The sequence below is a fragment of the Pinus tabuliformis genome, chromosome Q (assembly GCF_031772625.1).
Source record: "Pinus tabuliformis cultivar Carrire ecotype Pingquan chromosome Q, CPIR1, whole genome shotgun sequence".
NCBI classification, from domain to species: domain Eukaryota; kingdom Viridiplantae; phylum Streptophyta; class Pinopsida; order Pinales; family Pinaceae; genus Pinus; species Pinus tabuliformis.
In genome coordinates this window covers 1,070,703,664-1,070,725,274 of record NC_142296.1, presented here as the reverse complement: position 1 = coordinate 1,070,725,274, position 21,611 = coordinate 1,070,703,664, and the positions used below count along the sequence as shown (strand labels likewise).

The window sequence follows — 21,611 nt, the reverse complement described above, 5'->3', positions numbered from 1 at the left end:
CAATTTTGAAAACCTGCTATATATGTTTATCTATATTCTGATGATATGTAGTGGTCGCAAGCACATATTAGTTACTTGTCCGAATGACTCACATATGGGTGATGGACTTGTACAATTGGATGGAACTGCATGGGGGGGGTAGGACAGTGTCCCTGATCTCACCCACTAGAACTCTCGATGTGACTTGGGCTGGAAAGGTTGAAACACCTTTGCCTTGAAGATCATGATGTCATGAGGGCAGGTCCCAAAGTTGGGTCGCTCATGAGGATTTTACCATGAGGCGTGCATCAAGGCGGATTCCTTGATCCCTAACACCATTAGTCTCACTATAGCAGGCAACATAAGAGATGATAGTGGTCTCTGTCGTTGCACCTATACTTTCCCCTTGTAGCCACTGAATGCTTGAAGGGAAAGTGGTGTGGCACCCTTGGAACTTCAAGGGAATTTCTTGAAGGGCACGACCAACTTGTCACCCTTGGCATCAAAAATAAACTGTTAGGCGTGACACCCTTGGAACTTCAAGGGAAGTTCTTGAAGAGCACGACCAAACTTGGCACCCTTGGAATCATTAAAAATAAATAAATTAATAAATATAATCAAGATATGAAAACCAGGTAAATTCACATCAAGGATTAATGATTTTAGAAACCAAGGTAATTAAATCAAGAATAAAACTTGGGTTAAGAGGATCATAGGAAGAAATAAAATATTTTACCTTAAAAACTCTACCCTTCCCATGTTGGAAAATATTAGGTGATAATGTAGTGTAATTAGGTAAAAAGGGAAAGATGGACATAAATGTAAGGATAAATATTAATCCTTAAATAGTTAAACCTAGTTAATAGAAGAGGATGGTGAATTACAATAAGATTAATAAATTAAATTTTAGAGAAATATAGAGAACCTCCATGTGGCAAAAACCAACATAAGAATATCCATCTAAGAGATAACTTGAGTTGAATTAGGGAGTAGATATGGGATCAAATCTTGACTTATCAATTGACTTTAGTAATGAACAAAAATTAAGGAGTAAAAAGGGGGATCAAGAGACAACTAGGAGAAGAAATATGAATCTTGTTGAGGTGAGGAAAAATATTATGTTTATATTAAAATTTAAGTAAATAATTTTGGAGGTCCTTGATGAGAGAGTGACACATGGGTGGGTGAATAATCAAACTATTGAATTATCAAAAATAATTAATTATGCATGACAGGCCAAGTGTCACCTATGAGGACTCCTATAAAAGAAGGGGCAAGCCATGGGAGAAAGGACTTTTTACCCTATGGTTGGATGGATAAGACTATGTCAGAGTAGTGACTACAAACTATAGTGAGTTTGGTGATGTAGAGGACTTTAGAGAGGGGACTCTTGAGCCAAAGAGTGCTCTCCTCTACCAACTATTACATTCCTCCATTGTACAAACCCATTGCAGCTCGGGGGTCAGCGGAGAAGAAGAGTGCCCAAGGAGTAGGCTGGGAGGTCAACCAGTGGGTCACTACATTCAGATCAAGCACGTCGTCATTCACATTCAAAGGCGACCGACAACAAAGGAAGACAAGTAGCAGCAAGTCAAGTTTGAATCTCGTCTTCTGGTGAACAGTACCTATGTGTTATAATATTATTTTGTATGACTTCTTTATGGCTTTAGTTAAATATATAAAAATTAGATGATATGTTCAATGAAATGAGTTTCAGAGATGTGTTAGATAGTGCTTAATAAATTTGAATTCCCAATGCTATTCTCTTCTGGTTGTATTTTTATTTTGATATATATATATAGAGGATTGGTCCCTACATTATATACCTTTAGTTTATAATATGAGTCCCTTATTTTTAATATATTCCCTTGGGTTCATAATCCCTTGGGGTTTTAGTATTAATCCCTTAGGTTTATTACTCCCTTGGTTTTATAATATCAATCCATTGGGTTAATTATTCCCTTGGGTCTATAATATCAATCATGGTCAACCATGGTTAATTATAGCCAACCATGGTCGAATGTCACATTGTGACAATGATTGTCTCAATATGAAAATCAACCATGGTCAACTATAGTCCAACGTTGCATTGTGGTAGATTGTCTCAATATGAAAATCAATCATGGTCAACCATGGTCCAGCGTCACATTGTGACAAGGATTGTGTTAATATGAAAATCAACCATGCTCAACCATGGCCAACCATGTTTATTTTAGGGTTTATAATATTTATCTTAGAGTTTATATACCTTGGGTTTATAAATTGTGTCACATTATGACAAAGATTGTCTCAATATGATAATCATCGTTAACCATGATAAATCATGGTCAACCTTGGAGAACCATGGTCAACCATTTTTTATAAAATCAAACATGGTCATCCATGGTCAATCGTGGTCAACTATGGTTGAAGGTCGCATTGTCACAAAGATTGTGTTGATATGAAAATCAACCATGGTTAAGCATGGTCAACCATGGTCTAACATCGCATTGTGACAAGGATTGTCTCAATATGAAAATCAACCATGGTCAACCATTGTCAACAATATTTATTTTAGTGTTTATAATAATTATCTTAGGGTTTAGGGTTTATAATATTTGTCCCTTGGGTTTAATATTATTCCCTTGGGTTCATAATCCCTTTGGGTTTTAGTATTAATCCCTTTGGTTTATTATTCCCTTGGGTTTATAATATCAATCATGGTCAATCATAGCCAACCATGTTCAACCATAGTCCAACATCGCATTGTGACAGATTGTCTCGATATGAAAATCAATCATGATCAAGCATGGTCAACCATGCTCCAGCGTCACATTATGACAAAGATTGTCTCAATATGGAAATTAGCCATGCTCAACCATGGTCAACCATGTTTATTTTAGGGTTTGTAATATTTATCTTAGGGTTTATAATTTACATCAAATTGACAAAGATTATCTCAATATGATAATCATCGTCAACCATGGTCGATCATGGTTAACTTTGATCAACCATGGTCAACCATGTTTTATAAAATCAAACATGGTCATCCATGGTCAACCATGGTCGAATGTAGCATTGTCACAAAGATTGTGTTGATATGAATGATGGTTAACCATGGTCGAACGTCGCATTTTGACAAGGATTGTCTCAATATGAAATCAACCATTGTCAACGATGTTTATTTTAGTGTTTATAATATTTATCTTAGGCTTTATATACCTTAGTTTAATAATATTTGTCCCTTAGGTTTAAGATTATTCCCTTGGGTTCATAATCCCTTGGGGTTTTAATATTAATCCCTTGGGTTTAGAATATGAATGCCTTGGTTTATAATAACAATCATGGGTAATCCTGGTCAATCATAGCCAACTATGGTTAACCATGGTCGAATGTCGCAATGTGACAATTATTGTCTCAATATTAAAATCAACCATGGTCAACCATAGTGCAACGTCACATTGCAACAAATTGTCTTGATATGAAAATCAATCATGGTCAACCATGGTCCAACATCACATTGTGAGAAATATTGTTTCAAAATGGAAATCAACCATGGTCAACCATGTTTATTTTAGAGTTTATAATATTTATCTTAGGGTTTATATGACTTTGGTTTATAATTTACATCACATTGACAAAGATTGTCTCAATATGATAATCATCATCAACCACAGTCAACCATGGTCAATCATGGTCAACCTTGATCAACCATGGTCAACCATGGTCGAACGACTCATTATCACAAAGATTGTGTTGATATGAAAATCAACGATGGTTAAGCATGGTTAACCATGCTTGAACATCACATTTTGACAAGGATTGTCTCAATATGAAAATCAACCATTGTCAACGATTTTTATTTTAGTGTTTATAATATTTATATTAGGCTTTATATACCTTGGGTGGATAATATTTATCCCTTAGGTTTAATATTATTTCCTTTGGGTACATAATCCCTTGGGGTTTTGATATTAATCCCTTAGGTTTATTATTCCCTTGGGTTTATAAGATCAATCCCTTGGGTTTATTATTTCGTTGGGTTTATAATATCAATCATGGTCAATCATGGTCAAACGTTGCATTGTCACAAAGATTATGTTGATATGAAAATCAATGATGGTTAAGCATGGTCAACTATAGTTGAATGTCGCATTGTGACAAGGATTGTCTTCATATGAAAATCAACCATTGTCAAAGATGTTTATTTTAGTGTTTATAATATTTATCTTAGGTTTTATATACCTTGGGTTTACAATATTTGTCCCTTGGTTTTTTAGTATTTATTCCTAGGGTTTATTATTCCCTTGGATTTATAATATCAATCATTGTAAGCCATGGTCAACCATGCTTATTTTATTTTAAGGTTTATAATATTTATCTTATATTTTATATACCTTAGGCTTTTAATATTAATCCATAGGTTTTATTATTCTTTTTGGTTTATAATATAGATCATAGTGAACCATGGTCCAACGTCGCATTGTGACAAATATTGTCTCAATATGAGAATCAACCATGGTCCAATGTCGCATTGTGATAAATATTTTATCGATTTGAAAATCAGTCATGGTCAAGCATGGTCATCCATGGTCCAATGTCACATTGTGATAAGCATTGCCTCAATATGAAAATCAACCATAGTCAACTATGTTTATTTTAGTGTTTATAATCAATAATTGTCTTAACCATGGTCAAGCATGGTCCAATGTCACATGTTATAAAGGATTGTCTCAATATGAAAATCAATCATGGTGAACCATGTTTATTTTAGTGTTTATAATATTTAACTTAGCGTTTAGATACCTTGGGTTTATAATATTAGTCCCTTGGGTTTAATATTATTCAACCATGCTCAATCATGGTTAATCATGTTTTATAGAATCAATCGTGGTCAACCGTGGTCCAACGTCACATTGTGACCAAGATTGTACCTATATGAAAATCAATCATTTTCTCAACCATGTTCCAACATCACATTATGACAAAGATTGTCTCAATATGATAATCATCGTCAACCATGGTTGAACATGACATTGTCACCAAAATTGTGTTGCTATGAAAATTAACCATGGTTAAGCATGGTCAACCAAGGTCCAACATTGCATTGTGACAAGGATTGTCTCAATATGAAAATCAACCATGGTCAACCATTGTCAACCATGTTTATCTTAGTGTTTATAATATTTATCTTAGGGTTTATATACCTTCAGTTTATAACATTAGTTCCTTGGTTTTAATATATTACCTTGGGTTCATAATCCCTTGGGGTTTTAGTATTAATCCCTTAGGGTTTTAGTATTAATCCCTTAGGTTTATTACTCCTTTGGGTTTATAATATCAATCCCTTGGGTCTATAATATCAATGATGGTCAACCATGGTTAATCGTAGCCAACCATGGTCAACCATAGTCCAACGTCGCATTGCGATAGATTGTTTCGATAGGAAAAACAATTATGGTCAACCATGATCCAACATCGCATTGTGACCAAGATTGTCTCAATATGGAAATCAACCATGCTCAATCATGGTAAACCATGTTTATTTTAGGGTTTATAATATTTATCTTAGAGTTTATATACCTTGGGTTTATAATTTACATTGCATTATGACAAAGATTGTCTCAATATGATAATCATCGTCAACCATGGTAAATCATGGTCAACCTTGGTGAACCATGGTCAACCATGTTTTATAAAATCAAACATGGTCATCCATGGTCAATCATGGTCAACTATGGTCAAAGGCTGCATTGTCACAAATATTGTGTTGATATGAAAATCAACCATGGTCAACCATTGTCAACGATGTTTATTTTAGTGTTTATAATATTTATCTTAAGGTTTATATATTTTGGGTTTATAATATTTGTCCCTTGGGTTTAATATTATTCCCTTGGTTTCATAATCACTTTGGGTTTTAGTATTAATCCCTTTGGTTTATTATTCCCTTGGGTTTATAATATTAATACCTTGGGTTTATTATTCCCTCGTATTTATAATATCAATCATGGTCAACCATGGTCAATCATAGCCAACCATAGTCAACCATCGTCGAATGTCGCATTGTGACAATGATTGTCTCAATATGAAAATCAACCATGGTGAACCATAGTGCAATGTCGCATTGCGACAAATTGTCTCGATATGAAAATCAATCATGGTCAACCATGGTCCAGCGTCACATTGTGACAAAGGTTATCTCAAAATGGAAATCAATCATGCTCAACTATGGTCAACCATGTTTATTTTAGGGTTTATAATATTTATCTTAGGGTTTATATACCTTGGGTTTACGGTCAAACAAGGTCAATCATGGTCAACCTTGATCAACCATGGTCAACCATGTTTTATAAAATCAAACATGGTCATCCATGGTCAATCATGGTCAACGATGGTCGAATGTCACATTGTCACAAAGATTGTGTTGATATGAAAATCAACGATGGTTAAGCATGGTCAACCATGGTCGAATGTCGCATTTTGATAAGGATTGTCTCAATATGAAAATAAACCATGGTCAACCATTGTCAACAATGTTTATTTTAGTGTTTATAATATTTATCTTAGGGTTTATATACCTTGGGTTTATAATATTTGTCCCTTAGGTTTAATATTATTCCCTTGGGTTCATAATCCCTTGGGGTTTTAATATTAATCCCTTGGGTTTATAAGATCAATCCCTTGGGTTTATTATTCCTTTGGGTTTGGAATATCAATCATGGTCAATCATAGCCAACCATGCTCAACCATGGTCAACCATTATCGAATGTCGCATTGTCAACGATGTTTATTTTAGTGTTTATAATATTTATCTTAGGTTTTATATACCTTGGGTTTATAATATTTGTCCCTTGGGTTTTTAGTATTTATCCCTAGGGTTTATTATTTCCCTGGGTTTATAATATCAATCATTGTCAACCATGGTCAACCATGTTTATTTTATTTTAGAGTTTATAATATTTATCTTAGGGTATATATACCTTAGGCTTTTAATATTAATCCCTAGGGTTTATTATTTTCTTTTGTTCATAATATAGATCATGGTGAACCATGGTCCAACGTCGCATTGTGACAAATATGATCTCAATATGAGAATCAACCATGGTCCAATATCACATTGTGACAAAGATTTTGTCGACTTGAAAATCAGAAATGGTCAAGTGTGGTCAATAATGGTCCAATGTCACATTGTGATAAGCATTACCTCAATATGAAAATCAACAATAGTCAACCATGGTTATTTTAGTATTTATAATCAATAATTGTCTTAACCATGGTCAAGCATGGTCCAATGTCACATTGTGAAAAGGATTGTCTCAATATGAAAATCAACCATGGTCAACCATGGTCAACCATGTTTATTTTAGTGTTTATAATATTTAACTTAGGGTTTAGATACCTTGGGTTTATAATATTAGTCCCTTGGGTTTAATATTATTCAACCATGCTCAACCATGGTTAATCATGTTTTATAAAATCAATTGTGGTCAACCATGGTCCAACGTCACATTGTGACAAAGATTGTATCTATATGAAAATCAATCATTTTCTCAACCATGCTCCAACATCGCATTATGACAAAGATTGTCTCAATATGATAATCATGGTCAACCATGGTTGAACGTCACATTGTCACAAAAATTGTGTTGCTATGAAAATCAACCATGGTTAAGCATGGTCAACCATGGTCCAACATCACATTGTGACAAGGATTGTCTCAATATGAAAATCATTGTCAACCATGTTTATCTTAGTGTTTATAATATTTATCTTAGGGTTTATATACCTTCAGTTTATAATATCAATCCCTCGGTTTAATATATTCCCTTGGGTTCATATTCCCTTGGGGTTTTAGTATTAATCGCTTAGGTTTATTACTCCCTTAGGTATATAATATCAATGACAGTCAACCATGGTTAATCATAGCCAACCATGGTCAACCATAATCAAATGTCACATTGCAATAAATTGTCTCGATATGAAAATCAATCATGGTCAAGCATGGTCCAACGTCACATTATGACAATGATTGTCTCAATATGGAAATCAACCATGCCCAACCATGGTCAACCATGTTTTATAAAATCAAACATGGTCATCCATGGTCAATCATGGTCAACCTTGGTGAACCATGGTCAACCATGTTTTATAAATTCAAACATGGTCATCCATGGTCAATCATGGTCAACTATAGTCAAAGGTTGCATTGTCACAAAGATTATGTTGTTATGAAAGTCAACCATGGTCAATCATTGTCAACGATGTTTATTTTAGTGTTTATAATATTTATCTTAAGGTTTATATAATTTGGGTTTATAATATTTGTCCTTTGGGTTCATAATCCCTTTTGGATTTTAGTCTTAATGCTTTTGATTTAGTATTCCCTTGGTTTTATTATTCCCTTGGATTTATCATATCAATTATGGTCAAGCATGGTCAATCATAGCCAACCATGGTCAACCATGGTCGAATGTCGCATTGTGACAATGATTGTTTCAATATGAAAATCAACCATGGTCAACCATAGTGCAATGTCACATTGCGACAAATTATCTCAATATGAAAATCAATCATGGTCAACCTTGGTGCAGTGCTGCAGTGTGACAAAGCTTATCTCAAAATGGAAATCAATCATGCTCAACCATGGTCAACCATGTTTATTTTAGGGTTTATAATATTTATCTTAGGGTTTATATACCTTGGTTTTATAATTTACGTCGCATTGACAAAGATTGTCTCAATATGATAATCATCGTCAACCACAGTCAATCATGGTCAACCTTGATCAACCATGGTCAACCATGTTTTATAAAATCAAACATGGCCATCCATGGTCAACGATGGTCGAACGTCGCATTTTCACAAAGATTGTGTTGATATCAAAATCAAAGATGGTTAAACATGGTCAACCATGATCGGATGTCGCATTTTGACGAGGATTGTCTCAAGATGAAAATCAACCATGGTCAACCATTGTCAACAATGTTTATTTTAGTGTTTATAATATTTATCTTAGGTTTTATATACCTTGGATTTATAATATTTGTCCCTTAGGTTTAATATTATTTCCTTGGGTTCATAATCCCTTGGGGTTTTAATATTAATCCCTTGGGTTTATAAGATCAATCCCTTGGATTTATTATTTTGTTGGGTTTATAATATCAATCATGGTCAACCATGGTCAATCATAGCCAGCCATGGTCAACAATGGTCAACCATGATAGAATGTCACATTGTGATTAAGATTGTCTCAATATGAAAATCAATCATGGTGTAGCATGGTCAACCATGGTCCAACGTCAATTTGTAGCATGGTCTCAACCATGGTCAACCATGTTTATTTTAGGGTTTATAATATTTATCTTAGGCTTTATAAATCCTAGGTTTATAATTTTTATCCCTAGGGTTTATTATTCCCTTGGGTTTATAATATCATTCCCTGGGGTATATATTATTCATACGATTTATAATATTAATCTTTAGGTTTAATATAAATCCATTGGGTTTATAATCATTGTAAACTTCGATCCAATGTCACATTGTGATCAAGATTTTCTCAATATAAAAATCAACCATGGTCCAATGTCGCATTGTTACAAATATTGTATGCATATTAAAATCAATCATGGTCAAATATGGTCCAATGTCGCATTGTGAAAAAAATTATCTCAATATGAAAATAAATCATGGTTAACCATGATTGTTTTAGGGTTTATAATATTTATCTTAGGGTTTTTATATCTTGAGTTTATAATATTGATCCCTTGGGTTTAATATTATTTCCTTGGGTTTATAATCCCTTGGGTTTATTAATCTAAGGGTTCATATTCATTAGGTATAATGTTATTTATAAGCTTTTTAATATTAGTCCTTGGGTTATAAATCCTTGAGTTTAATTAATTAATAATAATTACTATAAATTATTAAAAAAACAATATTTATATTAATTATTTTTAATATAAAACATTATTAGTTAATTAGTTAATATAAAATAATAATAATAATTAGTTAATAAATATTTATTAACTAAATAGTTAATATATATTTATTAACTATTTAGTTAATAAATAGTAATAACAATATTAATAATAATAAATATATTGGTAATATATTTATTAATATTTATAATATATTATTAATAATTAATAATAAATATGTTGTTAATATATTTATTAAATATTATTAATATTTATAATATATTATTAGTTAATAAATATTTATTAATGATGATGATAATGATTAATGTCCACTAAGACCAATGTGATCTATCGGACCTAAAGAAAAGAGAGTCTAAATGTCATTCTTCAAAATCTTGTTTCTATGATCAAAAAGTACACAAAGAAGCATTCCAAGATCGGTATAGTTGGGTTGGCTTAATAAGTCAAGAAGATTAGAGGTGTGGTTAATGATAGGGAATTGAGAGCAGATGTGTGCAAGAGTCGAGCAATCTAAAAGGAAGTACTTTTCATCTTCCACCTTCCTAGTATCACAAATATGACAAATTCTATCGTCCTAGGGATTCTTGGGAGTAGACCACCTCCTAGTCTCACTCTGAAGCTCATGAGAGTTATTTCTAATCCTAGCGATGTTCATTTCCTTCTTGGTGCTAGTCAACATAGAGAGATCATTCTGGTTCTTGAGGGTGGGATTGATCACCTCCTTATAGTACCTTAGCTTCCTTTTACCCTCCAGCTCCTTAGCATCCCGCATCTTGTCCTTAAAACTGAAGGTAATAGTATCTTTTATACTGTCCTTGCTTCCCATGATGATCTCCTCCTTAATCCCCCAAAGGTTGAGCCAAGATTGAGCATCCTGATGCCACCCCCGCTTGAGGCGCAAGTGGGGGTTTTTACTAAAGTTAGAAGCGATTTTTGGGAGCCTCTTCGAATCCATATTATGAAGCTTCTTCTTGTACATCAGAGATCTAAACATAGTTGCACTTTCAGTGGGGGACATGCTAGCTTTGATCAAGAGGATAGGATAGGGAGTATTTCCCTTGATCTTGAGGTTATAGGTTATGAATTGCTTTTGGATCATCTCAATCTTTATCCACGACTCCGTAGATATACTACACCCCTAAACTTCACATTCGTATAAGATAACAAGGGTGAGGAAAGTCTCAAAGACGAACCTTTTTTTATTTCAAATGTAGAGATCGACTAATTTACAATTGTTTTCAAGCTCATAATAAGCTTTCCAACCTCCAATAATTATTTTCTTAATGTTATAATTCCAGTTGACCTGATGAGGAAATTCAATACCCAAATATTTATAAGAAGAAACCTGCTCAAGACAATGGTTATCATAGATGAAACTACCATGGGTGATCTTTTTGGATTTAATGATCATGACTTTAGTCTTGTCAATATTAATAGTCATAACCATCTTAGAGCAGTAGACATGAAGAGTCTTAAGCTACTTATCTAGGTCATCATAGCTCCTTGTAAGAAGAACGATATCATCAGCATAAAGGAGAAAGAGTAATGATAATACCAATGAGATCGATGCCTTTGTAGCCAACAGTTTCCAGACACTCCTCTAGTTTATCGATGTAAATACCAAAGAGGGTAGGGGAAATGGGACAACCTTGCTTAACCATGATATTACATTTAATATCTTTAGATCACCCTTCGTTGGTCTTAAGCTTGGTAATGACAGTCTCGTAGAGGCAGATCAAAATAATCCTTAGTTCAGGAGGAACCATGATCTCATCAAGCCTCGCCCAGAGCTTATCTCAAGGAACAATGTCGAAATATTTTCTAAAGTCCACAAAACAACAGAAGAGATCGATTTTACTATTGCGACATTCCTCCGTGATAATCCTAAGGGTGACAAGGTGGTCAATGGTCGAGTGATGTCTCCTAAAACCAACTTTCCCTTTAGCTCTTTTACCCTGGTTCTCAAGCCAAAGGCTAAGCTTTTTTTCCAGAATGAGCCCATAAATCTTGGCTAGGATGTGGCTAATCATAATGGTCTTGTAGTTAGAGGGCATGCATTTGTCCCCATTTTTGAAGATATGCACAATAAGGCTTTATGTCCAAAGCTCAAGGAAGCCATGCTTTACAGCCAAATTGAGAAGCTTGTGGAGATGAGGAATGAGGATAGATTTTCCCATTTTAAATATCTCAGCTTGGTAACCTTCAATATCTTTGGCTTTCCCATTAGCGAGCTTATTAATCCCAAACTCAACGTCTTCCAGAGAAAAAATATCATCCTTAATAGGAGTGTTTAAGATGGTGCCCATGGTGTCCAGAGAGTCATACAACTTCTTAAGATAGTTATCCCAATTTTCTAGGGGGATAAAATGATTATCTTTAGTTTTACGAACAAACACATTCCACCAAAAATTTCTAGGTGCAACTTTAGAAAGGTGGAGAAAATGCTTGTCTCTTATTAATATATGACCTCTTCTTCCTCTTAAAGAGATTGTATATATTTATATTTTGGAGCTTAATGCTCTCATTAGGGGCATCTCTGATTTCTTTCCTGGCAATTTTACAGTCTTTGTCATACCAAGGATTGGAAGTTCTATTATTTTTCTTATACGAAGTCTTATTAGAGAATTTGCTAATGGTGGTGGAAAGGGTAGTAGTAAAATGGTAATATATTTGATCAATGTTGTTATTATAAGTCAAGGAGCCTAGATTCCTTGCCAAATCCCTTAAGAAAAGGTTGACATTACTCCTGTCAAAGTGAATGTGACTTTTTCTTTCACTATTCTCCTACATGTGGGTGGTATGCATAACAAGATTGAGGGATAAAGACAAAGGTCTGTGGTCAGAGTCAGGCTCGTACCCATTAAGAAGCTCAAAGTTTGTAATATGGTTGAGGACATGGATGTCAGAGATCGCATAATCCACAACGTTGCTACCCAACCCATGGAAACAGGTCATCTGACCGAAGAGAGGCCATTTATTAATACCATTACAAATGATTAAGTCCTGGGAACTACAAAGTTTGAGGAGCTCGATGTTGAATAAGTTCTCGATTATGTATTCCGATTTTCTCTTCAATCTAATAGCTAAGTGACCATCCTCATCAAACCACAAGGGGTCGAGGTTAGAGTTGTCACTTAACATAATAACCTGGTTAGAAGCAGTATAAGCATTAAATTCCCCAAGAAAAAGGATATTGTCATCATTCCTTAGGTTGTAGATGTCTTTTTCTAAGGTATTGAAAGGACAATTCTTATCCATGTAGTTTTTCTTATAGGATGTAGAGTTGATAAGGGCGAAATAGAAAATTGCAAGGAAGTTCCTATTGGTTGTAGAGTCGTAGATCTCGAGCCAAATGTATTAATTGAAGGAGTCAGTTTTATGAAGTCAGATGTGAGAGGAAACAATGTTCCTAATATAGCATACTATACTGCCAAAACCTCTCCTTGAGGATTTTTTTATTCCATGTAGACCAAAGAGTGAACCCATCAAGGTGAGGGACCCTAGATTCGTCATGCTCCCAAGTTTCAACTAAAAGAATAAGATCAAGATCACTCGGGATCCAACTTAACATAGGACCCTTACACCATAGAAAACCATGGTAGTTCCAAAAAAGGATCCGGAGTGATGCCATTGCCTATTTATCGTTCATGTTTGGGAGTTTGTCTCTAACAATACCTTTTTATATTCTTAATGATTTCCCAGTTCCCCTCTTTTCTTGCCTCCTTAACCTTTTGTACTTCTTTCCTAAGATCAACTTGGTCTTCTGGAATGAGGTCTTCATTTATAAAGATACTCGCTCCTTTTAGGCTTGGGGATTTCTTAAGTATATCTAATTTAAGGTCATTATAATTGACTTTGACATGGATTATTCTATGTATATGTTCAAGTATCTTTCCTACCCTTATTGCTTCGGTCAGATAAGCTGTTTGAATTTGAGATTTTGTTTTTAATTGTTCTTTAACTAGTTCTAATGTGTCTTCATTGTTTTGTTCTTCTATACTAGCGATTATAAGGTGTAAGGCTCTTTTGAAGCGCTCATGGTCGAGTACAATTAGTTTATTAATTTCTTCTTTTATGGGTTTAATATCTAATTTATTCTCTGTGATATTTAGGGCTGAGTTATTTTTTCCGGGGAAAATAGAGTTCATAATTTCTATTAAGAGGTATAATAGAGATTACATGCTGTAGATGCCGAAGGCATATGCTGATAAAGTGGTATTACCACCATTCAGTAGTTCCATAAGATCTGTCCCATATGTGTCACTGTGGATACGATGGGGCTGTATCCATTTACAAAAAGTTTTCAGATATACATGTTGTTCTGAAATATGCAAAAAGTAAAAGAGGTATGTCCTCTGTTCGAAAAAATACATAATATGTCTGTAAAGAGTCAGTCCAATATATACAGAGCATGGGCTAGAAAAATCAAAATTTCAAAATTTCAGTTGGGGAGGATTCCCCTTGTAACAGTCCATCTATGTACGGTCGATGGTAGAAGACGTGCATCCCTTCTGGACTGTGTTCCTCGATCATCCAATCGCCTAGAGGCCGAGCCGCCGCTTCTTTCGAGAGCCGGTCAGCAGTTGTATTTCTTTCCCTGTAGATATGTGAAACAGTGATCTGGTCAAAAAATGTTTTGAAAAAAACAATTTCTTCCAAGATATGTCTCAAAGAGTATGTGTGACAATAGGAAATATTGTTTGCCCAATCAATTACAATCTTAGAATCACCAAATATTTGTATTTGTCTGCAATTTTTAGAAAGAGCGAAATAGAGAAGATGTCTCAATGTGATGAGTTCGGCATGATTGTTGGTCCCCAGACCAAGACCCAGTTTCAGATGAAAATAATGAGATTCTGTAATGTGGAAAAGGATACCCCCACCGCACCCTTGTGCAGATGCGGCACCATCAAAGTATGCCCACGGCATGTTTCTGTTGATAATTTCGGAGGTGATCTGCCTGGGGGTATTAGCTTTGATGTCAAAAGGGATTTCAGTGAAGGCCGAACAAATGGATGGCGGAAGATGCTGCCAGTTTCCCCTGCCTGCCGCAAAGATGATATCATTGCGCTTGTACCAGATATACATGGACACAACTAAAGGCAGGTTCCTCGCTTTCTCTGAGGTCGCAGCAATCCACCAACGATCCCAGGCAGTAGCAATGTCATCTGCGTGCCAGTCGGTAGTGATGTTAAGAGTGTGTTTGACCTGCTGCCAAATTTCCTTAGTGATTTCGCAAGAGAGAAAAAGATGGTGAGTTGATTCCTCTGCCTTGTTGCAAAGTACACACCAGGAAGGGCCGGCGAAAGCACGCCTTTTTAGATTTTCCCCCGATGGAATTTTATTCGCCAGAATGTTCCACATTAATAGCCTGGCTCTGGGCTGAGCTTGAAGCTGCCAAATTTTCAACCACCAATCTTTGATCAAATCAGGCTTCTTGTCCTCGATGAGTTTTAAGTATCCCGACTTAGGAGAATATAAACCTGATTTTGCAGGTGCCCATATAAGTTCATCATCATGCTCATGTAACTTAATATGAGATTCAGAGAGAGCCTGTAAGTATCGCTGCCATAATTCCGCCCATTCATCTGTTAATTGCCACTGATGGTCCGATCTCCAAGCTTGAGAGAAGATAGTTGATCGGATGGGGTCTCCGACCTGATCTAAGTATTTTATACCCATATAATTAAGATGTTGGATCATGTCTGTCGGAAGGAGGTGAGCGTTTCCAGACCCAGGCCATGGGTCCAGCCCAATTCGAACCTGGGTACCATTTCCAATCTTCCAGAGCAGGTTTTCCTTGATGAGGGGCAGAGCTTTTAGGGTGGCTTTCCAGATGGCCGACACACCTTGAAGTTGCCAAGAAGGTCTACGAATCCAGTCAAGGATGTTTGTGGGCCAAATGTATTTTTTGTGTATGACTTCTGCCCATAAGCTATCCATCTTGAGAAGAGACCATCCCTGCTTTGCTGTTAGGGCGAGTGCAAAATCGGGAAGGGATTTAAGTCCCCATCCTCCCCAGTGCTTGGGCATGGATACCAGGGACCATTTAGTCCAAGCAAAGATCTTACCCTTTTTATTCCCATTCCACAGGAACCTGCTACAAATCTGTTGAATTTTCTGTAAAATGCCTTTCGGAACCCAGGTAAGGGACATCCAATATACCGGTGTGGCCTCGAGAACAGATTTGATCAACTGTAATCTGCCCGCTTTTGAAAGTAGGCGGTGGTGCCAACAAGTTATCCTCTTTTCTATTTTGTTGATGAGCCACCCCCAGTGTCCAGAATTGTATCCATCCGGCCTTAATCTGAATCCCAAGTATTTGATACCATCCAGAAGATTGTTTTCCTGGAAGGGAAAGAACTGAACAGCCAATAGAGATTCTTGTTGAGTGCATCTCGTCACTGATCTGGTAGATTTGTCCCTGTTTATTTCCATACCCGTGGCTTTGCAGAAGAGTTGAAGGATCCGGTTAAGGGCCGTGCTATCTCTAACGCTGCCATTAAGGAATATGAGAATATCATCCACGAACAATAGGTGTGTGATGGAGAGCTGTTCGGTAATTTTGAGGCCGCTTATCTCCCCATTCCTTTTGGCATCCGCAATAAGCCTGCTCAACCCTTCCATTACAATGAGAAAGAGTAGTGGAGAGAGAGGGCATCCTTGCCTGATGCCCCTGTTAATGTAAAATCGATCTGATGCTGCTCCATTGATGAGAATGGCAAACGAGACAGATGTAACACATCCCATGATCCAGTTAATGAAAGGCAGGGGGAAGCCCAGGTGTATAAGTGTCATCTTAAGATAAAGCCAATTCACCTTGTCGAAAGCCTTAGTAAGATCAATTTTTAAAGATACACTTTTCAGATTCTTCAGCTTGATGGAATGTAGGGTTTCCTGGGCAGTACCAATAGCCTCATAAATATGGCGATTTCGAAGGAAAGCAAATTGTTCAGCAGATATGTGGGAGGAAAGAATCGGCTTAATACGATTGGCAATTATCTTGGCAATGATTTTGTATAGGCAATTGCAGAGGGAGATGGGCCGGAAGTCATTGAAAGAAGAGGGTTCATCAGCTTTGGGGATCAAGGCAATATAGGTCTGATTCATAGGTGGGTGGATGTGCCCCGAGAGCCGGCTTTCCTCAACAACAGCTAAAATATCCTCACCCATCTGTTCATAAAACGCCAGATAGAATTCCACCGGCCATCCATCCGGTCCCGGACTCTTCTCTTTCTTGAACCATTTTAGAGTATTCTCAAGCTCCAGAGATGTGACAGGAGCTGTAAGGTCTTCCAGATCCTCCTGGCCAACAAACCGAGGGAGTTTTTCAGCAGTTCTAATAATATCTGGAAGATTGATTTCTGGTGGAGCTGTAAAGAGACCCTTGAAATGGGACACCCCAAGACTAGCCAATTGCTGGTGAGTGGTAGCCCAACCATCTGGCTCTCTAGGAAGTCTCCAAATGGTGTTCGAAGCCTTCCTGCCGTTGGCTAAGTTGTGAAAGTATTTTGTGTTGCAGTCCCCCGCTTTGAGCCAAATGGCTCTACTTTTAAGCCTCCATTGCTCCTCCTTTTCAAGTAGGATTTTTGCTTTTTGTCCATACAGACGGTTGAGCAAGGCTTTGGATTCATCAGTGAGGTAACCAGATCCTTTATCATCAGTTAATGAGGCTATCTGAGTTTCAGTATCCGTCAAAATCTGTTCATCTCTTTTCCTCTTGGCTGTCGCCCAGTCTTCAGTAAGAACTTTGAGTTTATTAAGCCTAACACAGAAATCATAGGCCTTGCGATGAGTCCGCAGAGGGGGCTGAGCAACCCAGAAGTTCGTGACCATATTATTATAATCCGGATCCTTGAGAAAGCCAGCGAAGAATTTGAAAGGGGATCTCGGCTTGGGTTTATTATCACTAATCTGTAAAAAAATTGGAAGATGGTCAGATAGACCCCCTATGCCAACCCATTGTCTGTATAGTGGACAAATCTGAATTAGATCCTGGTGCATCATGAATCTATCTAATCGCCTCCCCAGTGCAGCCTCCCCTGTGCGTTGATTGTGCCAAGTAGGAAGTTTCTTATTCATGGGGATGTCCACCAGGTGATGAGAGTCCAGCAGTAAATTCATTTGATCCGCAATGGAATCCCACTGGGCATTATGACCCCAAGATTCGCCAACTCCCAGAGAGAAGTTGAAATCCCCTCCAATCACTGTATGTTGAGTTATATGGTTACCAGATAGAAAGTCTTGCCAGAAGGGGAGACGATGCTGGTTGGGACCATATATGTTAATAAATCTTATCGGGAAGCCCAGATCCCCAGCCATGATATCCATTCCCAGGAACCCTCTGCCCCCCCAGGTGGAGATTGACTTACACTTCCTTGGGTTGATACCGATGAGTAAGCCACCGGATCGCCCACATGCGTCCAGTCCATGCAGAGTCCACCCCGGAAGAAAACCTTGCAGGCAGTTCACCGCCATCTCAGCTGTGCATAGAGTTTCTTGCAGAAAGATAATATCACATCTTGATACATGAAGAAGTCTTTTCAGAGCCAGTCGTTTTTTGGGGTTGGCAAGTCCCCTGCAATTGAAGGAGAGCCAGATCATGATTCACCACAGTGCATGGGCTCGATAGCTCTAAGCGCCCTTTCAATAGTAGATTGTCTCCCCAAAGCAACGTCCGCCACAGCGTTTAACTTAGCCGATGAGATATGAGAAGGTCTGCCCCGTTTCTGTTTTTGGAGTCGACCCGGGGAAGAGCCCAGACCTAGAATTCGAGGCCGAGCCCTAGATCGCAGGTGATAGTGGTGTGATCCGGATAGCTCCGGTGAAGAAGAGTGGTCCACGACCCCCAGGATCTGGTTGGACATGGGAGGGGTAGTAGAAATGGATGGCGGAGGAGGGGCAATAGTGCAAATAATGGAGGGAATGGGAGCAGATTCAGAGCGAGATGTTTGTATAAAAGAGTGAATATTAGATATCATATCATTAGAGCAAGAATGTGAGAGAGAGGGGACGGAATCATTACCCGGACGAGTAGGTACAGTCGCAGCCGGTTTTGTATTCTTCCCGGCAGTCCGTGAACGGGTCCGCGGCGGTCCAGGTGCAACCAGGTCCTTGCTGCGAGCAGTTTTTGTTGTGCTATCCCCCTTCTTCGTGGAGGGGATCTCCTGCTGAGGCTGCACATCTTCCGATGGTTGGTGCTCTCCTTCATTTTGATTCACCGTGTTCTGTTGGCGAGGTCCCTTGGAGTCCTCCGAAATCCCCTTCGCAAGCAATGGGCAGTCCTTGAAGAGGTGCCCTACTTTGTGGCATCTCCTGCACCGATAAGGCACTCCTTCATAATCAAGGGGTTGTTTGCACGAGACATGATTGTGGTGCAGGGTGATCTTTTCCACCAGCCCAGGTCTGATATCCATATTAACCAGAATTCTTGCCATAGTCCTGATGCCCGTCTTTTCAAATGATCTATCATGCTCCAGATAGGTACCTAGAGTGTCCCCAATCTTTTTGAAGGTGAATTGATTCCAGTATTGCCAAGGTAATCCTGGAAGCCGAACCCATATGGGGCCTTCGCCAAGATGTTCGCGCTCTGGATCAAACAGGGGATCCCACCTTTTAAGTAGCACCGGCGCGAGCTCAATATGCCAATATTGGGTAAGTACCCACTGAGTGTATTCGGGTCTCTGAAAGTGTAGGGCAAACCAGCCCCTTGTAAGCACCATAACCTCCGGGAGTTCTTTGAAAAGCGATCCCCAAATCTCGTTTACCCAAAGTTTGAGCCTCTCCGCAGAATAAGTTCGTCCTCTGACTCTGCCCACTAACACTTTTCGAGCCGCATCCATCACGTCCGGAATAGGATCTTCAGGTCCCAAGTTGATATTGTAGTCAGGATCAATGGAGCGGAGGCAGCGTCCCTTGGTCACCTTCTCGGAGCGCCTCCCAAAAGGAATTCCCTTCAGCAGGTTTCGGCACGGATCAGATGTGCTGTGCTGTGCTGATGCAGCTGAACGAACCGGGAGTGGAGTGGTGAAACAACCTGAGGGAATTGGAGATCGAGGGGAGGGAAAACCAGAACCCGGGAAGCCGGATACAGGGGGGATGAAGGGTTGCTGGAGGGATTGAGGCATAAATGATACGGAGGGGGAGTGGGAGCTTGAAGGGGGGGGAGGCGGGGGGGGGATGGAGCGCAGGCCGATTGAGTTCCTGTAAGGAGACGTCGAGCAAAGGGGATCCCAGGAAACAAGAGCCTAGTAACTGAGCAGTGGCCGGGGAGAGAGGAGGGCATGCAATGGGCGGGGATTCCGCTGTTGAGATAGCCGGTCCTTTGATTTTATCAGCAGAAGACAAGTGTGGATGCAGATTCGGGGCACCTGTCGTAAAACCCAAAGCAACGCTACGCGGAATCATATGAGGCCTGCTGGTGTGTGCCCATATTTCTTGATGCGGCCTAGGGTCCGCCTCGTAATCTACCAATTCCTCGTCACCCATGTTAAACTGTCGGATATGCGTCGCGAGCGGGGTTCGAGCTGAGGTCCGGTAGCACCGAGATCAGGGAAGTCAGAGCGGCAGTGGGCTCAGAGGTGGGTGCCCAGGGGGGACCGCGGAATAAAATAATCCACGCAATAAAACAAAAACAACAGTGCCGCAGTCAGCCCGGCATTACAAGAGACCCGGGGGCTGTCTGTAAACCGCCATGGGGTTTGGTTCAGCAGCGCAGAAACTTGCTAGGGTTCCGCCATCGCCCCTCTTGCTCTTCCCGCATCCATTTGTTGTTTTGACTCATCCTTTTAGGGCTGAGTTATTATGTAGTTGTTCTTTTAGATTTTTAATCTCATTTTCAAAGTGTCATTTTCTTTAACCATTCCTTGTTTACTATGTTCGATTTCTTAAATTCTACCTTTCATTCCTTGGAGTTCAGTCTCAAGTGAAAGTATTTTATTTTCTAACGATTTGTGATTATTGTCGGGGATTGTAGTTAATTCTAATTTAAAATGGTTTTCTATGTCTTCTCTTCATTAATAAATATTAGTTAATAAAATATTATTAATAAATAATTATTATTATAATTATATTTATTAAACAAAAAATAGTTTTTATTAAATTTACTAATTAATTAGTTAATTATTAAATAAATTAACATTAAATAAAATAATATTAATTTTTAATAATAATATTATTAATTTATATGTCTTCTACTTATATCAATCATATTTACTAATATAAATATAAATGTGATTACGATGGTTTATATATATTTCTTAATATTTAAAAAAGACATCTAAATATTTATTTAGGACTAACACTAAAGCCTTTTTTGTTATAATTTTTTTTAAATAACCCTTGATTATAATATAAATAATATTATTTTTTAAGTAACTTCTATCAACTCCACAGTTCAAAAATTGCACATTTCCCAAATAAAGAAGACTAAATTAAATTTTTGTTACTTCAAATCTTGTTTTAATGATAACTGACAACTTGTTTACTTTATTTTAATGATGACTGATATCTTGTTTTTTTCCAATTTTTAAGAATTTTAAAGGATATCCAAATAATCAGTAGAAAAATGCCGAACTCATACACCATCCCCGTTTTAATTATTAATTATAAAAATCACAAATCAGCCCAAGGATAAATCGATCTGAAATTAACAATTTCCATTAACTATAAATCAATGAATCAGCCGATAGAAATCGGTGAAGTGAGCCAGAA

General features: G+C 37.6%; 1 protein-coding gene across 1 annotated transcript in view; it reads right to left on the bottom strand.

The window, feature by feature from the left end:
- Nucleotides 1-18,377, bottom strand: part of LOC149223240 (uncharacterized) — a 41,218-nt gene extending 22,841 nt beyond the window's left edge. The window contains exon 1 of the mRNA XM_089387841.1: nt 14,616-18,377. Coding sequence (XP_089243967.1) covers nt 14,616-18,377 — 3,762 coding nt within the window. The remainder of the gene's footprint in view (nt 1-14,615) is intronic.
- Between the last annotated feature and the right edge of the window lie 3,234 nt (nt 18,378-21,611).